This window comes from Dasypus novemcinctus, chromosome 24 (assembly GCF_030445035.2).
Source record: "Dasypus novemcinctus isolate mDasNov1 chromosome 24, mDasNov1.1.hap2, whole genome shotgun sequence".
Lineage (NCBI taxonomy): Eukaryota > Metazoa > Chordata > Mammalia > Cingulata > Dasypodidae > Dasypus > Dasypus novemcinctus.
Genome location: NC_080696.1, coordinates 11,518,197 through 11,534,799, shown reverse-complemented (window position 1 = coordinate 11,534,799; position 16,603 = coordinate 11,518,197). Strand labels below are relative to the sequence as shown.

Here is a 16,603-nt window from a genome sequence, read left to right as displayed (position 1 = left end):
GTCTGTAAAAAAAAATTTTTTTTTTCACAGTACATTAAAAATTTCTTTTCCATGTTCATCCACATGACCTGAAGATGGGTAAACTATTCTGCTTCCACAGCTCTGGGCTGGGGTGAGATGCTGCAGTTCTAACAAGCTCCCAGGTGAGACTGTGACAAGGCACACGTGTGGTTCCTGGACCAGCAGCATTGGCACCACCTGAGAGCTTGTTAGAAATGCAGGATGCTGGCCCCACCCCAAAGCTATTAAAGCAGAATCTGCATTTTAACTCGATCCCCAGATAACATGTGTACTAAGTAAAATTCGAGAAACACTGCTCTAAGACCTCGATTTGCAACTTTGGCTGCACAGGAGAGTCACCTGGGAAGGTTTTATAACTCCAGCTGTCCAAACTGCACCCCAAACCAATTAAATCTGAATTTCCCTGCTTGTGAAACCCAGGTATTAGTACTTGTTAAATCTTCCCAGGTGACTTTAATGTGTCACCAAGGCTGAGAAGCCCTGGTCTAGCATTATGGTCCCTCGAACCCCAGCTAATTTGTTACCTTCCTAGGAATACCCTGAAAAAGCTCCCTGAGCTTGGACCCAGCCAGTCCCAACAGGAAGACAAGTGCTTGGTCTGTTTGCTTTGGACAAAACCACATCTCATACCCAGTGACCTTAAAGGACTCTTGCCATCAGTTTACTTGGGAAAGTTGCTCTGGGCTAATCCTGTCCTTAAATCAGGATGCAAAATATGAGCACAGAAAGGTAAGTTTTAATACATGCAAACATTTGGATAGTTGTCTTAAAATTCTCTACACCTACAACTTGCTGAACACTTTTTGTTACATGTGGGAGTAAAAATGTTTGGGGAAGGGACAAAGATGTCTGGGATTTACTTGTAGGGGGACTGGGGAGCCTCTGGACGTAATGCAAGCACTGAAATGCAGCGGAAACGTTTCTTAACAGGCCAGTGCTGAGTGGGTGGGGTCTGGTGGAACCAACTGGATATTGGAAACGAGGACTTGCGATGTGAACCTCTAGAAAGGACTGTGCCTGAAGCTTTCTGAGTCTCTGATGATTCTTGACATCAATTTGGTTATATTTACTGACATCTGCTTCTGGATTTTGCAATGTTGTACTGTTACGTCACTGAGAAAATAATTTATCCAAAGAAATGGCAGGGGAATGGATGTGACTCAAATGGTTGACTGCCTGCTTCCCACAGGGGAGGGCCCAGGTTCTGTTCCCGGTGCCTCCTAAAAACAAACAAGCAACAAGCAAACACATGATGGTGCCAAGAGCTGATGTGGTTCAGTGGTTGAGAGCTGGCTTCCCACATATGAGGTCCCGAGTTCAATCCCTGGCCCTTGGTAGCTCAAAAAAAAAATCGCAGTTCAACTCAAGTTGCCTTTGCTAAAAAGAAAAAAAAAAGGATTTTGGTGGCCAAAATGAAGAGTTAAAAAGGAGAAGCTAAACAAAACAGTTCAACCTTGCATCCACTTATATTGTCCTTTTTTTATGGCTGGTGTCTCCTGATTATTAGCCTGGGCCTGTGAATTTTTTCATGCTCTCTTGGAAGGGGGTTGTGATTTTTCTTTCCCCTTAATACTGAAATGATGCAGATAAAGGGGACTCTCAGAGCCCTTCATGGTTTGGGATCTACTTCAGGGCGTTTGGGCCAGAAATCAAAAGAAGGAAGAAGCAAATAGAGATTCTAACGTTGGGGCAACATTTTAGTTTGAATGGATGGTTTGGTCTGAGAGAAGTCCTCCTAGTGAGATAAAATTCTTACTTTTGACTAAGAAAAAAATGCAGCTGCTGTGCTCCATCCCCACTTCGTGGAGGCCCCCTCTTTGGGTGACTTTCCTTGTGCTGGGTTTTCTTGTGGGACAGACCCTTCTGCGTGCCTACTGCCAGAGCTGAGCATAGAGTAATGCCCATTCCTTCTAGAAAGGACTGGGGGCCCTTGAAAAGTAGCACAACCTATGGCGCAAGTAAGAGAAATTTAAGACATGTCTCTGCTTATTAGCAGAAAGGAAGAATTATGCCCAAAGTGTGGGGGTGGGGGTGGAAAGTAGTGTTAATAAAGGGATAAAGCGGCAGCCTGAGATAGTCCATCCACAGGAAAATGGTGATTGGAGCTAACAGTAACCTGTTACTCTGTAGGGCTCGAAATCCTGAAGGAGGCTTAAAAGGGACAAAGAAAGGGGTGCTGCATCAAAGGCGTCCCTACTGAGGTGAGGCAATTGACTGATGTGTGCCATCTCACAGAGGACAAAGAGGATGCACACCATTGGCCCTGTAGAGAAATGGTAGGACTGATTATTTCATTCAGTGCCTTCCTGCCCTGGGTAGATAGAGTCATTCTTGTAGCAATAGTGACAAGTGGTTTGCCACGCACACCCCACCTTTAGGACAAAGCGCCCTCCCAGCTGCTGGGAGCACTGGGGGCTGGCCGTCTGGAGGATTGCCTGGGGCTATAGGGAGCTGCTTGGCCCAATCCCTGTCCTCCCAGGTGGCAACCCCCATCACGGCAGGAGTCCAATCCCCTACCCTTTTCCTTCAACTCAGTGAATGAATCTGAAGGGCCATTCCCCCTCCCCAACTCCCAGGGGGTTGGCTGGGGCTTTCATCGTGACCGCTTCACATCCAGTTCCCCTGCCCTTTGCGGCATCATGGCTGGTTCCTTTCTGGGCAAGGTTGATCTGCTTCTTCACTCTCTCACAAATGTTTACCCCACAATGAAGCCCCAATAACCTCCTGGACTCAAGCTTCTACCTCACAGCCTGCCTCCTGAGAACCAACCTGCAAAAAGTGCTTTTCTTAATTTTCTATTTGAAAGGTAAGAAATGCTTCAGGAAAACCAAAAACACTAGCTTGCTGGATTGATGCAGCAAAAATATTGAAACTCACATTAGAAAACTGATGACATCTCTGAAACCTAAGCTTGCCAGGGATGCCACACCTGAGAAATTGCCATTAGTCACTCTTAGTCCCAGTCAACAAGCTGAGTGTGTTGATTTATCATGCACCAGTTACTTCCACCTGGTGAGCAGGCAGTTTGGTGCTAAGAGCCTCTAGAACAGTCCAGATGGTGTTGGGAAGGACCATGAAGTACAGGAGGTGATAAAACTCCTTGTGAGACTGGACCAGGGGAACTGGCTTTTTTACCCCAATTTTCCAGTTTCATCATCAGCTCTCCTAGGATCAAAGAAACCCGCAACTTTCACTGGAGCATGCTGGGTTGTGTCCTCTATTTAACTATTTCTATATCCATCCCCATTCAAGAACCTTTATATTCTTAAGGCTGTCCATGGCCATCTTTTTGCCGATATCAGTCCACTCTCTTGTGATTGGGTAGTACTGCCATCCACGTGTCCGACCAGACTAGGAATCTGGGATTTCCTGTTTCCTCCCTTTATCTTATTTTCCTTCTACTTAACCACCAAGATTTGTTGATTCCACTTCCTAAATATCTCTAGAATCGGCCCCCTTTTCTGTATTCCACCTACCTCTTCCTTACTTGCAGCACGAATTGTCTCTTTTCTAAATTCTTAATTTAAGAGTTTTCTTTGTCACTTTGCTACTAGTTTTTGAATTAGAATTTCATCTTTAACATTCACAGAATTCTCTGAAGTTCTTCTCTTCTCACCCTTTCTTTCTTTCTCTATAGATTCTCCTTGGGGGATCTTGTCTACTACTGTGGCATTAATTCTAGTCGATACACTGAAGATATGCAGCAGATGCCACCATACCCATTGGAGACTTCTCCTGAGCTCCAGGCATCAATATCTAGCAGCCATCCAGTGCTTCCAACTCAATTTGTCCAAAAATAAACCAACCACCTTTCCCCTCCAGCTGGCTCTTCCCTCTCCACTCCCCATCTAATACTCCAGAGCCTAAGGCACAAACCTGGGCATGGTCTTTGTTCTGTCCATCTCCCTAATCGCCTTGTCAAATTAACCATTCAATATCCCTAACTCCACCTCTTAAGTATCTCTTAATCTCCTATCACCATTCCTATTGTCACTACTCTGTTCTCAGCCCTATAATCTCACTTAGATTTTTTTTTTTTAAGAAGGTGATTTCTGCATCAGCTTCTTAACTGGGCTTTGGTCTCTATGCTGTCCTCCTGTGATCCCTTTTTTCATAGGACAGGGAGCATAAGCTTGCCAGTCTTCAAATCTGCATTCCTCTGCCTGAAATCCTTCAATGCCTTCCCATTGTTCTTATAATAAACATTCTTGGTTTATAAAAACCCCTTATTGTCTTGCTCCTACTTGCCTCTCAAACAGTCTTTCTCCCCACACACTCCCACTCACAATGCTCCATCCTTGGAATTCCTTAGTTCCTAGAATGAAATGCTCTCTGACCTCTGGGCAGTCTCAGACCCTGTTCCCTTTCCCCGAAGACTCCTTTTGCCACCCCTTCTTGCCTCGCCCTTTGCCTTCCTACTTACTGTTCAGTCTTCAGATCTCTAACGTTTTCTTCCTCCCACAACCTTTCACCCAAGTTCAGGTTAGAAGTTTCTCTCCATCTTGCTCATCACCTCTTTAACTTGGCACTACTGTGCCTCTTACCAAATTCTATTACGATTGCTTGTTTCATGGTTCCCTACCCAAGGAAAAGGGACCATGTCTGCCTTGGCTACTTTTGCATCCCTGAATCATAGTGAAGTGCCTGGCACAAAATACATGCACAAAAGAAGAATGTGGCTTAATTAACAAACTAATGCCTTGGCACAAGCAGTTTCCTCTTCTGAGAATGTCTTCCTGTTGCACCCTATTTTAATTGGCAAACTCCTGCTCCCCGTCCAAGTCCTAGCACAGTGCTTTCCCAACTCCCTAAAGGAATCACAGGGAGCAGTTCCCTGTGTTCCCACATCACCCTCCACCCCATCATCACTTTTTATCACATGATTTGCTTGTCAGTCTGCTTGCACATCAGGCTTCAGATTCTCTGAGGACAGGACCTGTCTTTTTTTCTATGCATATTTCACACCAATGACCTGGTGTAGAACATGTGCTCACATGCTTGCTAAAGGTAGGGAGGATTGTAACAGTAAAATTGGGGCTGGTTTACTTCTGGAGATGCTCCCCTTGACTTATGCTAATTTGAAGAGAAGCATCCCAAACTATTTGTTCGTGGGCACATCACTGTCATAAGTGCTTATTTTACCATGAATAGTGATGACTAAATTATATCATTTTATGTCCCCTGGTTACATTCTAAGCAATGTTCTTTGCTTCAAAATATTCAAGGCTCTATCACATGGACTTGGGCATGGGCCCACAATGACATTGTTCAAAAGCAATTTTTTTTTTTTTTTGGAAAAAAGGGGTGCATGGCATCATGAATCCTTTGAACACCATTTGAAAAACATATTAGAATACAGGTCTTTGCAGATCTCTCAATGCTTCCTAGGTTGTCCTATTAGCTCCGTGTGAAAAGGGGACGATGAAGATTTTTATAGTTTAAGTAATGAGAATATCTAGAACCCTGGTTCTAAACTGGGGGTCATTTGCACCCCAAGGAATCTTTCCCAATGTCGGGAGGCATTTTGGGTTGTCACGATGAGGGTAGAGCTCCTCCTCGCATCTAGTGGGTAAAAGCCAGGGATGCAGTTGAATATCCTACGATGCCCAGGACAGGTCTCCACTCTAAGGAATTATCGGATCTAAAATGTCAGCTGAAATTGAGAAATTCTAACCTAGAGGAAATAAAAACCTCACATTTCACGTAGACATACTTTTGAATTCCAGGATAGAATGTATATAACACTCAACTTGCAACCAGACAAACAGGGTACAGTCCCACCCATATATACTTGCTCTTATATTTCATCTTTAAGGAAGAATTTTAACATCTCTCATGAGGTTGTTAGAAAAATTACATATGATAATGTTTGGGAGAAACCTTAGTTCAGTGCCTAGCAAATAGTAGTTAGTCAATAAATATTGGTAGACAGTAAGTCCATAAGCACACATAGGGTGGAGATGAATGGAATTTAGCCTGTGTTGTAAATAGGCATCAAAAAAGAGAATAAGCAGCAGACTTGGCCCAGTGGTTAGGGCATCCGTCTACCACTTGGGAGGTCCGTGGTTCAAACCCCAGGCCTACTTGATCCACATGTTCAGTGCTGATGCGCGCAAGGAGTGCCGTGCCATGCAGGGGTGTCCCCCGCATAGGGGAGCCCCACGCGCAAGGAGTGCGCCCTGTAAGGAAAGCCACCCAGCGCGAAAGAAAGTGCAGCCTGCCCAGGAATGGCGCCGCCCACACGGAGAGCTGACACAGCAAGATGACGCAACAAAAAGAAACACAGATTCCCGTGCCACTGACGACAACAGAAGCGGACAAAGAAGATGCAGCAAATGGACACAGAGAACAGACAACCAGGGTGTGGGCAGGGAGGGGGAAGGGGAGAGAAACAAGTAAATAAATCTTTAAAAAAAAATAAAGAGAATAGGCATCCATTAAGATCCAAGGAAGAGCACATACGTACTTTTTGTTGTTCTCGCTCTGTGGCTGAGTTGCATTTTTCAAATCCATAGTTTCTCAAAAAATCTCTGAAATAGCCAAACAGGGTTCCAATTCCATAACCCAAGTAAGTGAAAACCATAACGTGAAGAGGTGGTTCCTCGAAGGATTCAACCATTAGCTCATCATAAAAATGTGGCTGCCTATTTTCCTGAAAACACAAAAGAAAACCCAAGGTTATCACCCTCCAATTACAAATTGTACAATGATATTTAAAAATTTGGAATTTCAACTTTTATATTTGCAAAAGCCTATTTAAAGTTGTAAAAGCTGCTTGGAGAAAATTGGAATTTGATAGTTGAGGAGGGTAATTAGAAATGTAAATTATTTTACAATCCCCAAATCAAGAATCATTCAGATAAAAATTTTCAATAGATGCTAAAACCATTTGATGAAAGTTGATGAGGAACAGTGTTTGCAAGGTGTTTAAGTACAACTCCATAGCTTACTAATCACAGACCTGGGGCCACTTTTTTGCCAGGTGATCAAATTTATATCATGAATGGTGGGGCAACCTACATATGTTCCAACTGTGATGTAATATTCAATGCACAGTATCATTTATAAAATACTATTGCCAAAACCACTTAACCTGAATTTAGTCAAACTCTTACGTCTGAATTTCTTCAAACTCTTGCATCTAACTCCTAGTTTACAAGAAATATAGGGGATAGAGGAGCATATGAATGATTTCATGTGAAAATAATTAGATTATCCAGATGTAGAACTTCCTATATGACACATTCTGGTCTTTTAAGAAAAAGTTAATCTTCATAAAAGAAAAGAAGGATAGGGGAGGAGACTTGAGAGTCATAACATCCAAATGCACTGTAAGCTCCTTCACAGGATTCTCCTTTTCGTGTTTGCTGTTTTATTTTATTTTTATTTCTCTCCCCTCTGCCTCACCCTTCCCCCCGCTACCCTGGTTGTCTATTCTCTGTGACTATTTGCTGCGTGTTCTTCTTTGTCTGCTTCTGTTGTTGTCAGTGGCATGGGAATCTGTGTTTCTTTTTGTTGTGTCATCTTGCTGTCAGCTCTCTGTGTGTGCAATGCCATTTGTGGGCAGGCTGAACTTTCTTTCGCGCTGGGCAGCTCTCCTTATGGGGCGCACCCCTTGCGTGTAGGGCTCCCCTACATGGGGACACCCCTGCATGGCAGGGCACTCCTTGCGCGCATCAGCACTGCGCACGGGCCAGCTCCACATGGGTCAAGGAGGCCCGGGGTTTGAGCTGTGCACCTCCCATGTGGTAGACAGACACCCTAACCACTGGGCCAAGTCTGCTTCCCATGTTTGCTGCTTTTAAACAGGTGTATAAGAGACATATTAAGTGCTGCTGTGGAAAGTCAAATGTGGACCATGTCATATATGAAGGAATTGTTAATATTGTTAGTGAAAGCAGTATTACAGTTATGTAGGAGAATGGTTTAATCTTTGGAAATACAACATGAAGTATTAAGGGATAAACTATTAAAAAGCTGCAATTTTCTTTCAACTGGTTCATCAAACATTAAAGATACAAATGAAGTGATTTGGGGAAATTATTAACAACTATTGAATCTACATAGAGGTTATACGGGTATTCTATCTATATAGTTATATCCAAATATATTTACTTACTGTATATTTGAAATTTTTCATAATAAAAAATAAAATATTTTTCTTTAGGTGTCAACAAACCAGTGGAAAGTTTATTTGCACATAGTAACTCAATGATCAGTGGATTAATGAATAAATTATTTCAATGCTAACATTTAAATGAGTTTTTGTCTTTAGTAATTATTTATACACTCATTAGTTCATTCAACAAATATTATTCATACCCTAATATGCAATCCATGAATTCCCTATTACCCAATGAAATGACCCACAAGAAGTGCTTTTATGTGATTCCAATAGGAAGCACATAACTTTTAATGATTTACAAAAAATTGCTTAAATGTCTACTAATGGTTAATGTATTTAGCTTACATACATATATTTAGAATTTTATATAAAACAAAATGTTGAAGAGAAATACTGTTTTTGCTTCTCTCATAGTCTTTATCATTACAAAGTTTCTTATATTTAGGTCTTTGATCTATTTTGAATTGATTTTTTTTCTTTTGCTAAATGGTGTGAGGTAGGGGTCTGCCCTCATTCTTTTGAATATGATTATCCAGTTTTCAAAGTACCATTTGTTGAAGAAACTCTTCTTTCTCCACTCATTGAACTTGGCATCTTTATAAAAAAATCACATGGCCAAAGGTGTGAGAGTTTATTTTGGAACTCCCAAATTAATTCAACTGGAGTATATGTCTGTCCTTGTACCAGTATCATGCTGTATGGTTAATGTGGCTTTGTGATAAGTTTTAAAATTGGGAAGTGTAAGACCTCCAGCTTCATTTTGCATTTCTAAGATGGTTTTGGCTATTAAGGGCAGCACACCCTTACATATGAATTTGATGATTGGCTTCTCCATTTTGGTAAAGAAGTCTGTTGGAATTTTGATTGGAATTGTGTTGAATCTATATATCACTTTGAGTATAATTGATATTTTAATATTTAGTATTTCAATCCAGGTACATGGAATGTCCTTTCATTTAAATAGGTCATCTTTAATTTCTTTTTGAAATGTTCTGTAGTTTTCCATGTACAAGTCCTTTGCATCCTTGGTGAAGTTTATTATTTCATATTTGATTCTTTGTTAGTATTATAAATGGATTTTTTGATTTCTTCTTCATATTATTTGTTGCCAGTGTATAGAAACAGCATAGATTTTTGTGTTTTGATCTTGTACCCCACTACTTTGCTGAATTCATTTATTAGTTCCAGTAGCTTTGTTGTGGATCTTTCAGAATTCTCTATGTATAGGATCGTGTGGTCTGCAGATAGGGAAAGCTTTAATTCTTCCTTCCCTATTTGTATGTCTTATTTCTTTTTCTTGCCTAACTGCTCTGGCTAGAACTTCCAGTACAATGTTGAAAAACAGTGGTGACAGTGGTCATCCTAGTCTTGTTCCAGATCTTAAAGGGAAAAAAGGATGCTGAATTTTGTCAAATGCCTTTTCTGCATCAGTTGAGATGATCATTTTTATTCTGTTCGGAGTATGTTGCTCTCTTGGACATGTATATTTGTCTTTCATCAGAGTTGGGAAATTTCCAGCCATTATTCCTTTAAATATTCTTTCTGTTCCTTTTACCTTCTATTTTCCTTCTGGGACACCCATGACATGTATGTTTATATGCTTCGTGTCATCATTCAAATCCTTGAGACATTGCTCTTTTTTCCTATTCATTTCTCTATCTGTTCTTCTAACTGTATGATATTGACTGTCCTGTCTTCTAGTACACTGATTTTTTTCTTCTGCCTGCTCAAATCTGTTGTATGGCTCCAGTGTATTTTAATCTTCATTATTGTGCCTTTCATCCCCATACTTTACATATTTCTTGTTAAACTTTCAAATTCTTTATGCTCACACATTGTCTCCTTAATATCCTTTAGCTCTGTATTCATTTCTTGTTTCATCTCATTGAATTGATTTAGGAGCTTTGTTTGAGCTTCTTTGATTAGTTGTTCCAAATTCTGTTTCCTCTGAAGTTTCAATTTGTTCCCTTGATTGAGCCATATATTCCTGTTACTTTAGTATGACTTAAATTTTTTTGCTGATGTTTGGGCATCTGATTATTGTGATGTGTTACCTCTGAAGGTCAGTTTCTCTCTCCTGTCTAGGGTTTTATTATTGATTGTCTTTGTGTTTAGACTCTTCTTTGACACTTGGTCCAACTTATTCTGAGTCTTTAGAGTTGCCATGTTCTGATTTTCTCAGTTCTTCTTCATCTGTTTGTTGCCTTGAATATGTGGTACAATTGTTTCACTGCCAGGAGAAAGCTTCTGTTCCTCTCTTGCTTCTCTAGGAATCTTGATCTGTTCTGTTTGTGTTTGTGCAGTGTTTTCTCCCCGGTTCCTGTGATTTGTTTAAACTTTCTCTCTCACTCAGTGTCCCCTTTTTCCTTACACTATTCAGTATTGGGACCTGTCCTGTCTTACAGCAGCTCAATCCCCCTTCTTTTATTCCTCTGAGGCTTTTCTGCCTCTGGTTTCTTCCCTCAGGGACCCAGGTGGGGTTAATCCAGGAAGGTGAGTTAATCCAGGAAGGTGAGTTAATCCAGAAAGGTCTGTTTGGTGTTTAGGTGGTCCAGAGAACAGAGACTGTACTGAGTAAGTGCACCTCTTGCCAACAGTTCTGCCACCTCTTTCTCTCCCCCTCCCCCTGAAGGCCTTTTTTTTTTAGGTACAAATTGCCAATTCCAGTTCCTATTGTAGGAGAGGAATGAGAAGAGGCATTGCCCTTTTCAGTTAAGCTAAAGAAGATGAAAACAGATAAGGTTTCTTGAAGGGATGTCTGGTTTTCCCTCCCCATGGCAATAGGTATTTGGGCCAGAGTTAGAGGGAACAGCTGACTTTGACATAGATACTACTTAGCCTTTTCTCTTCAAGAGGTATTTCAGGCCACCCAATGACTGGCATTCATGTGTCCTGTCAGGTGCTTCTGGTGAGCTGGTACTTTCTTGGGTAGCTGGCTTCATTCAGGATTAGTGCACCAAGCTGGAAGTTCCTTTAACTTTAATAGTTGTGGGAATGATTAGAATTACAGGGCAAAGTTCCTTACATTTTGGCTTTAATTTAGAATGAGGCTTTTTTTCTTGCCAAATTTTGATCAGAACCTAGTTTGCAGGTCCTGGGTGAGGAAAGGTTCTTTAACTCAGTTATAGTTTCTAGTAAGTTTTTACCTTAAGGTGAATTGGGTACCTTTATTAACTAAGTCACAAGAATTTTATCAGTCACAACTTTGTGAAGTTTCTCTGCTTTTCTAGCAATTAAATAAATTCCACTTGTGATTATACATTAAATCTGCTCGCAAGGCAGTATTGACATTTAAAGATATATCTTTAGGTTACCTTTCCCCATTATTCATTTGTAACAGGTAAACCCCAAATCTGATTTCCTAGGCACAGGCAAACAGACAAAGTTAGACACAGATTTCAAAGTTGAACACAAAGTTAAGTACAGATTAACACAGAAGAGAGAATTTTATACCTTTAGCATTTCTAGGAACTCTTTGGTCTTAACTGAGGGCAATGAGGTTTCTTATCTTCCAGGAGAGGTTTAGTAACCTGTCTGGATCTTGATCTCTATTTACACATTTTATAGGCACAACTGAATTTAAACTGAGGAGTTTAAGGTTGATTTCCTCATTTCTTTAATGAGTCACAACATGAGGTTTCTGGGCCTGAGATCTATTTTTTCTTACACTGGTTTAATTGGAATTCAGAGTCCTATATAGAGGCTGCTTATGGCTATACTGTTGTTACATAGACCAGCAGTAGGCAGAATTTCCCGATTCTTGAGAAGATACTCTTATGGGGAATTTACTGGTAGGCTAGAGACTATGCCCATTATTCTAGGAAGAATGAAGAAGTACTTTTTAGTCAATTGATCTGGCATCTCAGAGTCTAGTCTGACTAAAATATTCACCACTCTACATAATTTGGAGCTGATGCTCTGTCCCAGTGCCCTGAGAATTTCAATTTTCAGAGCCTTCCTGGCCTATAGGCATCCCTGTGGGTGACCTAGGTCCTGGGGGATATCTGATGCTTCCTGCTGTCAGTGCACCCAAGCCAGGTTGGTGGGAGATGTTCTGAGCAGTTATCCCAAATCAAAACACCTGAGATGTGTGTCTCCAGGGATATTTGACTGCCCTCTGAACAGAAGGGCCCAAGGAATGGGGGTCTTTCAGAGTTTACTGCTCTGGTTTTTGGCACCTCTGACATTTCAGGGTCTGAGACTGACTGAATGATTACCCAAACAGAAGTTTCTGAGTTAAATCTTAGGAAATATTTGGTTGCTCTCTGACTCCCACCACCCCAGGACTCACAGAGCCAGGGCTCTGCTACTGGGCATTCTCAGGGCTGTTCAGGACTTGGGAGACAGGCTGGACGGATCTTGGGGTGGAACAGCTTTCAACCTGAAGCTCTAAGCCAAATATTGTTCATTCCTTGGAGAAGGGGCAAAGAGCTTCTTCATTTTCTTACAGAGGATCTTAAAGCCATTTTAGTTTTATGACTTTACCATCTAGGAGTTTCCCACTTAAACCAGCCATTAAGCCCACCCCACTGCAACCCTCCCATGTCTCAGCTGGGGGCCCCAGGGGCTGGGGCTGGTGTGGGTGATAGTGCAGGCAGCACAGCAGCCTTGGGGTGTGGGCATGGGGTTGCTGCTCAGGGCCATCGGGCCACTAGCTGTGGGCTGCTTGCTGTCAGGGGTGGTCGCTGGGGCCACATGACAGCCTGCACACCCGGGCACGCCACGGCAGCGGGGCCTGGGCTGGGCACAGCCTGAGGGGTGTGGAGGCAGGGCCATGTCTGGGTGGTAGGGACGCTCAGCCACTGCCTGCTGCTGGTTGTGGTGAGCGGGGCCCACGCGCGCGGGGCCAGGGGTGGCGGCAGGGCAGCAGCGTAGGACATGAGCATGAGGCGCAGCTGTGATGTTTATGTGCTGTTGGTGTGGGAGCTGCGCGCTGCATGGCGCCTGGTCGAGATTCTGCTGCTGGGCGTAGGAGGGACTGGTCCACCTTCCTCAAGCAGATGCATACCATCCATGCCCATCAATTTGACCAGAAGGAAACCATCTTCAACAACATTCTCAAGGGCTCAAAAGTTCTTGTTGATGCATGAGACAAGCTCAATATTCTTTGGCAGAAAATGAAAAGCATGGGATATTCTTAATGGCCTTTGAGAACAAAGCAGAGCTGCCGGTGGAGCCTGCCACCTTCCAGCTCTACACACCTGCTCTGAGTGCTCTCTGGAGGGATTCTGGCATCAGGGAACCCTTCAGCCAGAGGAGTGAGTTTCAGCTGGGTGAATCAGTGAAGTACTTCCTGGATAACTTGGACCAGATTGCCCAGCGGAATTATTTTCCTAGTAAGCAAGACATCTTGCTGGCTAAGAAAGCCATCAAAGGAATGGTAGAACATGACTTCTTGAATTTAAAAATCCCCTTTAAGATGGTGGACTTGGGGGGCCAGTGGTCTCAGTGCCAGAAGTGGTTCCAGTGTTTTGATGGAATCATGTCGATCCTGTCCATGGCCTCCTCTAGTGAATACGAGCAGGTCCTCATGGAGGGCAGGTGCACCAACCTGCTGGTGGAATCCATGAACATCTTTGAGACCATTGTAAACAACAAGCTCTTCTTCAAATTTCCATAATCCTCTTCCTCAACAAGATTGACCTCCTGATAGAGAAGGTAAAGATGGTCAGCATCAAGAAGCACTTCCCAGAATTCAAGGGTGATCCCCACAGGTTGGAGGACATACAGCGCTACTTAGTCAGTGTTTTGACAGAAAAAGACAAAACCGTAGTAAGCCATTCTTCCACCACTTCACCACCGCCATGGACATGAAGAACCTCTGCTTTGTGCTTCATACAATCCTGCAAGAAGTCTGAAAGATAATATGTTGCAATGAAAGAGAAAGCCTCCTTACTTTTGTCATCCTCAGCAGCCTAAGTGGCTATTGGTCAGAATTCCTGGTGCAGATTGTCTCTATGGTCCTTGAGTGGGTCCCTGGGATCCATGCCAGTGGTCACCTGGCTCTGGGGCGCTGGAAAGCCAGGCAGCTAGAAGAGCAATAAACTCCTGGTTGGCTCATGAAATATGTCACTGGACTTTGTCTAGGTTCTTGACTTTGAAAGCCAGAGTGTGATGAAGCTTAGCAGTTAAACATAGGCAGAGCTGTCTTCAAAGTTCATTGATTCTGCACTCCTTTGGGTTTCTCTTTTCTGTTCAGAAAGAGAATGCTTCTTTTCCTTCTATTGGCTTGATAATCTTCTGGTCTATTTCTGTTGGATCCCAAAATCTTGATGGTAGGAAATCCCTGAATACCATATTGACCTTCTAGGGACTGATGTTTATCTGGATCAACTGCACCAACTTTTATAACATCTTTTAAGGTGGTCAATATATTTTTCCATGCTGGTGTTAATCTTTGGCAGTGGTCACACCGAGCAGCAGATGAGCCATGCCAAGTTCACTGGTCGCACCACAAACCCACTCTGCCACCACCTCGGCTCCCCTGGGGGTCCTTTTGTATGTGGCAATTCTCAGTATCTGGTGTTCCAACATATGTCTCTGTGGACTTGTGTCCCTGTGTGTGGATACACATGGGTTCTAATGCACTGCTGAGAGTAGACCTAGAGTCTGCATCTGTGCCAGGAGGGACCCAGGCCGTGCTGCCTCTGAGATTCCCAATCTGCATGGGACAGAGTGAGGGGGAGGGCTCCAGACTGGCAGGTCAGGGAAGGAAATCTACCTGATCTTGGAGGTTATTTTTCTTTGATTCAGCATTTGTGGAGTTCGTCTCCAGTACCTATCTTCTCCAGAGTTCTAGGCAAGTGGGGTTTGTCCTTTTAGTAGTTGATTTTGAGGGGAGACTTTTCCAGGGGATATCTTATGTCACCATGTTGATGACATCACTGGCAGGGTAATTTTAGATTACCACCCTTAAGGGTAGGTAAAACTTAAATCAGCTCTTTGCTCAATAGAATCATCTACTTTTAGACTAAAACATTTGAGTGTATGATTAATTCCCCAGTTGCCATTTTTTTCTCTTCAAAATACTTTGGAATGTCAGTCTTATGTGGTTGAAATCATAGGGATGATAAAGTACCAAAGAATGATGTGAGTACGCAGTTCTATATTATTTGGAAGAGTATTCAATGCTTTAAAGCTGACTGGAGATTTTATCATCAACAGCCTTGTACTGTGTGTTTTATGGATATGAATGTTTATAAATGCTATATGAAACCTCTATCTCAGTGTAGAACATCTCATCACAAATAGTTGAATTGCTTCTAAGAATATGTCATCTGATTCAAATGTGCACAGGCATGTTCAGTAAATCTATTTGGACATAAGAACCTTCCAGAACAATTTTCAGATTCTTATGATACCTGGCATAATTAACCTTTAACCTTTTGGCAGTTTACTGTCAGACGCCATTTAAGACCCAATGCTGGTTTCATTCCTAAAAATGTCAGGTTGGACGATCTCTTTGTGACATCTTTATTATACTGTCCATACAGTTACCACAATATTTTAAAAATATCTTTTACTTTTTGTCCTTTTATTTATCACTTGTAGAATAATAGCTTTCATTATTTCTCAGTCAAGCCTTACAAATATTTCAAATATTTCAACCCTATTGAACAGGGTGGAAAGGACTGGCTAACTCACCAAATCCATTTCCCTTTCTTCCTCTTCATGGTTGGGCTACATTTCCCAGAATCCCTGAAGACAAATATGGACATTTGAATGAATTGTGACCATTGTGACATGGGTGGAAATGAAATGTACCACCTCCAGGTTGGGCCCATAAAAGCCACTCTCATGATCCCTTTTTTTCTCTCTTCTTCCTCTTGCTAACTAGATGTTGATGGCCAAGGCTACCTTGGAAGCCACATATTTAAGTTTGTGGAGTTGGGGAGCAGATGTGGCTCAAGCAATTGAGCACCTGATTCCTATATGGGAGGTCCTGGGTTCGGTTTCCAGTGCCTCCTAAAAACAGAAAAATAAACAACAAGCGAACAATGAAAAAAACAACTCAGAGGAGCTGATGTGGTTTAGTGGTTTAACACTGGCTTCCCACATATGACGTTCTGGATTTAATCCCTGGCCCTGGTTTGCAGAGTCTTTGTTAGCTTGGTTCTCTGAATAACTATGTGGAGCAAAATCCCTAAAACTACCAATTTCAGCCATACCTTGAGGATATGGGTTCCAAACCACCATGATACAGCAAATATCTCAATAAAAGCAAGTCACATGAATTTTTTGGTTTCCCAGTACATATAAAGTTACATTTGTATACTGTTATCATCTATTAAATGTGCAAAGAATTATGTCTAAGAAAACAATGTACATACCTTAATTTAAATATTTTATTGCTAAAAAATGCTAACCATCAGCTGGAATTTCAGGGAGCCATACTCTTTTTTGCTGGTAGAAGGTATTGCCTCAGTGTTGATGGCAGCTGACTGATCAGCATGGTGG

The 16,603-nt window shown here is 42.2% G+C and overlaps 1 protein-coding gene and 1 pseudogene across 1 annotated transcript in view; one reads left to right on the top strand and one right to left on the bottom strand.

The window, feature by feature from the left end:
- SPTLC3 (serine palmitoyltransferase long chain base subunit 3) overlaps positions 1–16,603 on the bottom strand; it is a 142,964-nt gene that overhangs the window by 100,979 nt on the left and 25,382 nt on the right. Inside the window, exon 2 of the mRNA XM_058287568.2 lies at positions 6,488–6,673. Within this exon, the coding sequence (XP_058143551.1) occupies positions 6,488–6,673 (186 nt within the window). The remainder of the gene's footprint in view (positions 1–6,487; positions 6,674–16,603) is intronic.
- LOC139437541 (guanine nucleotide-binding protein subunit alpha-12 pseudogene) lies at positions 13,025–14,004 on the top strand (annotated as a pseudogene).